Genomic DNA, 9,333 nt, shown 5'->3' with positions numbered 1-9,333 from the left:
ACATTTTTAGAATCGCTAAAACCAGATTACCATCAGTCCGAGTTCAAAATAAGAGCAAAAAACAATCCAGATCAAGCACGCCATGAATTTATTGTAAGTAACCTAATTAGTAATTCACACACCAATGACATCTCATTTGAAAAAAAAAAAAAAAAAAAAAGGTCAAAAATCAAAGATCAAATTTACCAATGAACAAAACTACAGAACAGCAAAATTACAGAACTTTTAGAACATTTTCAGAAAAACAGATATGGGGGAACACAATTGATAATATTGGAACAGTGCAGGGGGTATCGAAGAACATGGTTTAGTGATCAAGCTGGTTAAGTAAACTCAGAGTAAGTTGTAAACCTCTTAATAGAAGAGCCCAATGGTTCATTCTCCTTGCCAAACAAAGCCCCAGGGCCCATCCACTAGGAAGTTTACCATTTGACTTAGCTCATCCAGGTTCATCACTAACATGCTCTTGAAATACCCCACTGGTTGCATCCAGAGAGAGGCCTTTCAGTCACTCTCACTCCCACTGTCTGAAGTCACGTAACAGCCATCTTCTCCCGTGTTGGCCTCAAACCAGTGTCCTGAATGCACATGTGCACACACACACACACACACACACACACACACACACCATCATGATCATACCTCTTGTGCAGTAGAAATACAGCTCAGACTCCCCAGACTAATATTCAATCTTAAAAGATTGAGCTTAGTCTTGTGATAGCCAGGCTAAAGTTCTCACTCAATAAAGCAGAGAATCATCCACCTGAACATGTTGACCTCCCACTCAAATCCTAAATCTCTCACCCGCTGTTGCACTCAAGTCTTCCTCCTCCATGTGATCAAAGTCATAACTGACAAAGGCATTCTATAACCAGGGGGCAAAAAAGCACAATATCACGCACTAATAAACATGGGCACGTATGCATACACTGAGTGCATTAAGAACAAGGGACACATTCATTTCAACCCTGGTTGTGCTTCGTCGTCGTAGCACGTCATCAGGGCAGAAATCAATCAATCAATCAATCAATCAATATTTCAATAATTTTTGGTTAAATCACCAAACCCGCCAGCGTGTCCCCATGGCTCACCTTGTGCTTGAGGAGCCCTCTCCACTCTCCTCTCTCCCTCTTCACCAGTCTGATCTCGGGCTCGTTACACTTCATATCCCATGAGCACCGGTCAGCGCTGATGTCATTCTGTAGTTCCAAGGTGACGCGATAGTGCTTATTGTTTGCATATGCACTAGAAAGAAAACCATAGGTCACATCACTGTGATCCCTTAACCAAAGGACGGTGACTGAAAGAAATGTGTTTGACAACAGTGCTATGTGCAAAAAGATAGAGGTTTCAAATGAAGCGCTGTATCAAGACGGAGTGAAGATGGTTCATCATGATTTTGCTTTTTTTTTTACAAACCTGTACACCACCCTGTCAGAGAAGAAGTTGCAGGTCTGCATCACAGGGTTCATGAGTTTCACCCGCAAGATAAGAACATCCTGTCTCTGAAACCACTTGATCTGTGGGTGACAACTGCAAACACAGTAGCAGTGACTGGAACAGTACATGAAAACGCATGAAGCATTTACTACATCTAAATCCAATAAGATATTTACCTTTGAGGACCGTCCACTGCAAGGGTTTTCCTCAAGTTGATATGAGAGCTGACAACCTGCTTATCTTTTGCATGAAGGAAATATGTCACACCACATATTAACATAAGAAGCTTATTTATACTAAGACCATACCAATTGCAATCACTATTTTCATGCACATAAGAAGCATAGTTATACTAAGACCATACCAATTGCAACCACTATTTACGTGCACATAAGAAACATACTGTAGTTACACTAAAACCTTACCAACTCCATTTTCGCTGGGGGTATTGACTGATGACGTCCAGCTTTGGGGTGAAAATCCCTCCAATTCAATGTGCCTGTGGCAAGAAAGCTCTTGTCAGCACACAGTGTAGATTTACAGAGCTGAAACATCATCTCAGAGGTTTCAGACTTTTATCCACTGCATAGAACTTAAATATCCAAATGATTTCATAAATACATAAATCTTAGATAACACTTGAATAAATGGCTAGGCACTCAAAGAAAGTAAAGCAATCGTGTAAGAAACTCACTTAAGCGGAGCCATGTCTCCACTGGGTGTTGAGCGGCCGATACCCCCAGATACACAATCTGAAAGCAGGCCTTTAAGGCTGAACAAGTCAGCCGGCTCCGAGTCCCTCTGCGGGGGTATGGCGGCCATCTCCAGCCCAGGGGCAGGGCTCTCTCCTGGGCCCTCCGTGCTCTCAACCTGGGCATCACGTGTGGCAAGCTCCTTCAAATCCAGTGTGCTTTTGTCAGAGTGGTTTTCAGAACTGTAATCACAAAGTGCATGTTTAGTTCCATGTTAATGGATGGAGACAGTAGGGGCGCTGAATTATGGCAAAAATCCTAATCACAAATATTTTGTTTGATTTCGAAATCAGGATAATTTAAAATGATAAGTCATTGACATTAGAAACATCCTGCATTTATTGAACTTAAAATAATTAAACATATCTATAGCAGTGGATTTCCAAAGCGTCATTGTGAAACCAAATATAGCAAAATAATATTTTTTTTCCCTTGAAGCCTTTGAAGCCAGCATCGAAAGTGAAATCAAACTTCGATCAATTGCACAGCCCTATGAGTGTGGCCTGCAGACAGGCTTCTGTGGTTTCTGTGCACAGCCCTATGAGTGTGGCCTGCAGACAGGCTTCTGTGGTTTCTGTGCACAGATACATGTACAGTTGGAGGGTGTAGTTCCTACACATACAGCGGGAGGGCGCTGTGATCCAAAAGCCCCTCGGGGGCATCAAGCGCCTGCTTCAGCATGTTCAGATGGTCAGTGTTGGCCACGCCCATGCCCGTGGACAGCACCTCGCTGTAGACGTTGTACTCGTTGATGAAGGTCTTCAGGAGAGGGGCAGGGGTCCGCCGCACCTGTCAGGTGTAATGAACAGCAAACCACACAGACAGAAAGTGGCCATCAACCTCAATATACAGTGAGGAGAAAATTTATTTGATACCATGCTAAAGTTGCCTAAAAAGAGGAATATAAAATCATCAATTGACAATTGATCTTAATGTCTTAATTAAAAAAAATAGTAAAAATAAAACCGCTAAGCACCCCAATTTTCTTTGTGATTGAAGAATGTTTCGTAAAGAAATAAATGTTCTTCCTGAATGCTAGGGGGAAGGAAGTATTTGACCCCCAATGTAACCCTATGGGAATTTAACACATAGGGTTAACATAGGGGCAGGCAGATTTTTATTTTTTAAGGCCAGCTATTTCATGGATTCAGGATATTATGCATCCTGATAAAGTTCCCTTGGCCGTTGGAATTAAAATAGCCCCACATCATTACATACCTTTCACCATAGCTAAAGATTGGCATGGTGCTTTTTCCAGTAGGCCTATTAGCCTGTTTGATGCTCATTGAGCTCAATGCAAATCAACAGGCTAATAGGCCAACTGGAAAAAGCACCATGCCAATCTCTAGCTATGGTCAAGGATATGTGATGATGTGGGGCTATTTTAATTCCAAAGGCCAAGGGAAATTTATGGGGATGCATAATATCCTAGATCCATGAAATAGCTGGCCTTTAAAAATAAAAATCTGCCTGCCCCTATGTTAACCCTATGTGTTAAATTCCCATAGGGTTACATAGGGGGTCAAATAATTCCTTCCCCTAGCATTTAAGGAAAACATTTATCTATTTACGATACATTCTTCAATCACAAAGAAAATTGGTGTCCTTGGCGGTTTGATTTTTACTATTTTTTTTTTTAATTAAGGCATTAAGATCAATTGTCAAATGATGATTTTATATTCCTGTTTTAGCATGGTATCAAATACATGTGCTCCTCACTGTACAAGTTATAGACACTTTAAAGTATGCACTTCTGCACAGCACTTTGCATGCATAATGCATCAGGACAACACATACAGTACAACAGCATAACTGACTGATACGGATATCCGGATCAAAGTTCAAAGTTTATTGTCATGGACTGCGTTTACATGCACTTTAGTCTCCCGGTTACGATCGGGGTTTTGAAGTATCCCGGTTTTGTATTTGCACATGTAAACATCATACCCCGATTTCGGAACCCCGGATAAGCCCTTATCCAGGTTATGAGTATTCCGGTTATGCTAGGTGGTGTACTCCCAGAGAAACCGGGATACTGTTCCATGTATACACCTTATGCCGGTTTCTCAGGCAAAACACGTATTACATTAGTAACCGGGATACGGAGTGCTAATAGAACTTTAGTGTTGGTAACCGGAATACTGCTATTCGTCATGTAAACAGGGATATTAATGACCGGGTTTCTCTGTGTTCATGTAAACACCATATCCTGAATATGATCAAAATCGGGATAAGCCTCATAACCGGAATACTAAAGTGCATGTAAACGCAGTCATGTACTCATAAATAAGCATTTATAAGCATTGAAATCCATTGTGCTCAGATCATGTGCTATAAGGATGCTAATGCTACCGTTCTGCACTGACTCAAAGCCTAAAAGAGGGGCAGAAGAGAGCTGGCCCCCATGCTCACCATGGGGTTGACCCAGACGCTGTTGCCCAGGCACATCACCACCTTCGCATGGTGCTGCTTTCCTCTGATCTTCTGACCGATGGCCCTCGTCACCTGGAAAAGAAAGGACAACAAAAAACAGCAGGTAAAGCTTCATCATTCAGATATTACAGATGCACTGATTGACTGACCAACTCACTTCACGAAGGTCACCATGACACAAATACCATCCATGTTCTTTACCTCAGCAATGTGATCTGATCTTACAGCAATGTACACACAACGTCTTGGCCCACTCTGTAACTTCTGTCTAGCACTGTAGTTCTGGTGTTAACTTTTAGTCTAATGATGGACTGACCCGACCCCAAACACCCTTGGACAAGTAAAGCCTACCTTACACTGACAAGATTTGGCAAAGATTCTTGTGAGATTGTAGTCTTTTAACTAATGACCCTCATTCAAGCTTTATTCAAAAGACTACAATCTTTCAAGAATCTTTCCCATATCTTGTCAGTGTAAGGTAGGCTTTAGCAGCCTCCTCCTCATATCTCACGACAAATCTAGCTGATAAACACGTATAGATGTGGAAATGAGGAGAGTGCGGACCTTTGGGTTCCAGTCCACCTCGTTGTCGATGGGCCTGAGGCCACACAGGATGATCTCCACGGCCTGCGGAGGGAAGGCCTGGAACGCAGGCGGCAGCTGCAGCAGCTGGTGTGACTTCACTTCCTGTGTGCTCCCCTCATCCAGGAAGTGCACCACGGAGCAGCTGAACAAGCGGTCGTCTTTATCTGGCAGAGACACCACACGCACCCTGCGCCGCAAACACAACTATGCTCACCAATGTCGCCATCGATATCTTTTCAATCTTATACACATGTTCCTCTTAGTGCAGGGCTCCTCAGTGCATGATCATGAAACATCCATTATTGTGCCTGTGACAATGACAGTAAAGACCTCTACGCTACGCTACGCTACGCTACGCTACGCTACGCTACGCTAAGCTACGCTACGCTACGCTACGCTACGTAGTAAAGACCTACCTACCTACGCTACGCTACGCTACGCTACTCTAAGCTACGCTACGCTACGCTACGCTACGCTACGCTACGCTACTCTAAGCTACGCTACGCTACGCTACTCTACTCTAGAATGTCCAGCGGTACCTGTGGTACTCGTCCTCCTGCTGGATGGCGTACAGCTCTCCCTCCATCACTTCGGTGGCCCAGCGGTGCCCTGCGGCGTAGTGGGCAGCCATCTGGGCAGCGAGCTCGTCAAAGCCGGAGTCGTCTGGGTGGACCAGGCGCCCGTAGTACACGGTGGCACTCTTGATGAACAGAGGCACCACCTGTGCGGTGGAGTCCCCCAAAGTCAAGTCACAAGGAAATCAAGAATATGTCAATGCAACTTGCAAACTTTTTTAGCATTACTTTAATATGGTAATAACTTTGACCACATTTAACATATGCAAGGACAAGAACAGGCTTAATCATAAAGTAAAAGGATAACCATGACGATAACCTCACATCTATTGGACTTCATTTTAATCATGTCAACAGGCCCCTGAACTCACCCCAACCAATCCCGTGTCCAGGTGCTTGGGATCGTCTTGAGCTCTGTTGAGAATGTGTCTGTCAGGACACACTCCAGTATCCCTACATTCACCCAACCAATAGGAACACAGCACATAATGCTGTTACACAAATATTCACATCAAGATGGACAGCAAATGCGTGGGAGAGAGGTGGGAGTGAACAGAGGTGCGTTCAAATTTGGCAAACGGTGGCGAACGTTCGTGGTGAACATGTTTTGTTTGAACAGTTACATTTGAACGATTTGGTGTTAACATTCCATTCTAACAGTAATTGCCTTGTTGCGTTCGTCAAACTCAAGTCCAGTTCCACTGTAGGTCCGCGGCGCACCACCTCCTCAGACTGTTTGCGATTGTTAGCAAACGTTCGCCAAAAACTGAAGGCTAACGGAATACTGTTTGCGAACGTTCGCAAACGTCCGCCTATGTTCGTGAACTTGAACGCACCTCTGGTCCATGGCCCCGTGGTGGAGACTGCTGCCTGTGGGTGGTCAGGACCATAGATATACAGTATATATATATATATATATATCTATGGTCAGAACACCGCCGCTTGGGCCACAGGTCAGATCTTATGGACACTGAATCAGTCCATTCCACCAGTGACCCAGATGGACATCACGCCTGTCTGTTTGCTACGGTCATCAAACCCAAATGAACCGGACTGTCTGATGGAGGAATTAAGAGGGGCAGAAATAAGGTGTCTACCTGCAGAAGCCATTCAATGGGCATTAAATAAAGCGCCCGCCCACCTAACGGGCATTAAATAAAGCGCCCACCTGACGGGCATTACATAAGGCGCCCACCTAACGGGCATTAAATAAGGCGCCCACCTGATGGGCATTAAATAAGGCGCCCACCTGATGGGCATTAAATAAGGCGCCCACCTGACGGGCATTAAATAAGGCGCCCACCTGCAGAAGCCGAGGCTCTTGAGGTACCCGCAGAGGGGCCGGTGCTGCTTCTGCTCCTCCCGTGCCAGCTGGACTCCCTGGGCGAACTGCAGCAGCTCGGCGGGCAGCAGGGCATCGGTGCGCCGCAGGTAGCGCAGCACGCCAGACACGTGCCGCGCGTTCTTCTCCGTCAGCAGCAGGATGGAGTTGGTGGCCGGAGGGTTGGAGGAGTTCTCAGGGTGGTACTGCGGGGGGGGGGGGGGGCGAGGGAGTAGGCATTACATTACAGTCTTAACCAAAGCCAATTACAACATGGTGAAAACATTTAAGCTCTTTAGAGCACTTCTAACAACAAATTAAAAACCATAATAAGTGCATCAATGAGTGCAATTGTCTGTAGTACTGCACGCACGCAATCAAACTTAGGCGTATACTGCCCCCTACAGTTAAATAGTGTCAAATGTCAAAGCCGCACTGTGCTTTAGAACCCTTAAATGACCCTTTTGACATCACAAAATGTTCACACTCAACCACAGCAAAAGGGAAGTCCTCCAAACCTTGTCAGAGAGGACTCTGAAGTTGTCCGACATGGAGAACAGACGACTGCCGAATAGTTTGGGAGAGGTGGGGAAGCCATAATGCACCACACAGGTGGCGTCAGCCACTCCTAAGGCTTTCAGACACTTCTCCGTGGTAACTGATGACAGAGGAGGAGGAAAAGGAGAAGCATTTGCTCAAAATACAAAACAGACTATAAAAACTACATGTGTGTGTGGCATGGTGTGTGTGTGGCCCATACCCAGGATGACGTGAGTGCCTGCTCCGATGGCTTTCCTCCAGCGCTCCATCACAAAGTCAAACTGGTGGGTCAAGCCCTCGTGAGCTTTCAGCGCCAGAGCCGAGGAGTTGACCACAGCCTACACGAGAAACCAAACAACAGTCAAAACTGAGGAGTTGACCACAGCCTACACGAGAAACCAAACAACAGTCAAAACCACTAGGAGTTTCCATTGCACAGCTATTTCACAACCTCTCATACACACACAGTCATACACACCTTCAATAGCGTATAGTGTGTACAGGGCTTATAGTGAGAAATAAGGATACATACATACATATGTACATACATACTGTACATACATATGTACGTATGTATGTACGTACAGTAAAGCAAAAGGGTGCACTGGATTTGTACACTATATAAATCAAGACAAAATGACAAAATCGTTGCAAAACAGAATGCACCAAAATAATTTATATTTCAATTATGTTGCGTTAATAATTGTTGAATGACATAATTGATTAATCAATTCATTGGACTGATTGCACAGCCCTAATTCAGTGCAGCATGCAGATGCAGTGTGTTGAGCCCTAATTCACTGTAGGATGCCGTGTGTTGAGCACCTCAAAGACCGTGTGAGCGGTGTGAGCGGTGTGAGTGTGTGTGTTGAGCACCTCAAAGACCTGCTCCAGCTCGTCCAGGCCGCTGGTGATGATGAGGGTCTTCTGGGAGACGGCGGGGGAGAAGTCCAGAGCCCTGAGCATCACGGGGGTCTTCTCACAGTCCAGACACAGCATGATCATCTGAGGGCAGCACACACACACACACACACACACGCGCGCACACACATGCACACGTGCGCACACACACACACACACACACACGCGCGCACACACACACACATCACACACATGCGCGCACAAACACATGCGCGCACACACACACGGACACACACACCAAATGATCTCTATTAGCACCCTTGCAAACCGACCCCTGAACATGTCTGCATCTCTTATTCATATGGGTCAATTAATTAAACCAACAATTAAACACACAAATTAACCAATTAAACAGAAAAATTAAACAGAAAAATTAACCAATTCATTAAATTCAACTGAAAACAGAGGAAAGAACGGGAAAGTTCCAATAGAAATCAGCCAGAATGCAGAAGCGTAATCCACACGCTGAGCTAGCAGGAGTGTGAGCACCTGGTGGACGACCCCGTACAGGGCGGCCTCTTTAGGGGCCGTGATGATGACCGTGTGAGCGCTGTGAGTGTGTGTGTGCTAGGTGTGTATGTGTGAGCGGTGTGAGGTGCTAGGTGTGTGTGTGTGTGTGTGTGAGCACCTGGTGGAGCCCCCCATACAGGGCGGCCTCTTTGGGGACGGTGATGATGACCGTGTGAGCGCTGTGAGGTGCTAGGTGCTAGGTGCTGTGTGTGTGTGTGTGTGTGTGTGTGTGTGTGTGTGTGTGTGTGTGTGTGTG

At 45.4% G+C, this 9,333-nt stretch overlaps 1 protein-coding gene across 2 annotated transcripts in view; it reads right to left on the bottom strand.

Annotated features, from left to right (window-relative positions):
- Positions 1 to 71: 71 nt before the first annotated feature.
- Positions 72 to 9,333, bottom strand: part of tdrd12 (tudor domain containing 12) — a 22,528-nt gene continuing 13,266 nt past the window's right edge. For both annotated transcript variants that reach the window (XM_062548229.1, XM_062548230.1), the window contains exons 21-36: positions 8,523 to 8,651; positions 7,867 to 7,984; positions 7,625 to 7,764; positions 7,089 to 7,312; positions 6,157 to 6,238; positions 5,750 to 5,931; positions 5,190 to 5,397; positions 4,605 to 4,697; positions 2,815 to 2,981; positions 2,135 to 2,374; positions 1,866 to 1,939; positions 1,617 to 1,680; positions 1,420 to 1,533; positions 1,092 to 1,245; positions 805 to 865; positions 72 to 578 (exon numbers count right to left, since the gene is read on the bottom strand). In XM_062548229.1, the coding sequence (XP_062404213.1) occupies positions 505 to 578; positions 805 to 865; positions 1,092 to 1,245; positions 1,420 to 1,533; positions 1,617 to 1,680; positions 1,866 to 1,939; positions 2,135 to 2,374; positions 2,815 to 2,981; positions 4,605 to 4,697; positions 5,190 to 5,397; positions 5,750 to 5,931; positions 6,157 to 6,238; positions 7,089 to 7,312; positions 7,625 to 7,764; positions 7,867 to 7,984; positions 8,523 to 8,651 (2,124 nt within the window). In that variant the 3' untranslated portion in view covers positions 72 to 504. The remainder of the gene's footprint in view (positions 579 to 804; positions 866 to 1,091; positions 1,246 to 1,419; positions 1,534 to 1,616; positions 1,681 to 1,865; positions 1,940 to 2,134; positions 2,375 to 2,814; positions 2,982 to 4,604; positions 4,698 to 5,189; positions 5,398 to 5,749; positions 5,932 to 6,156; positions 6,239 to 7,088; positions 7,313 to 7,624; positions 7,765 to 7,866; positions 7,985 to 8,522; positions 8,652 to 9,333) is intronic.

The sequence above is a fragment of the Sardina pilchardus genome, chromosome 10, assembly GCF_963854185.1.
Source record: "Sardina pilchardus chromosome 10, fSarPil1.1, whole genome shotgun sequence".
Taxonomy (NCBI): Eukaryota; Metazoa; Chordata; class Actinopteri; order Clupeiformes; family Clupeidae; genus Sardina; species Sardina pilchardus.
This window is presented reverse-complemented; position numbering and strand designations above follow the sequence as displayed.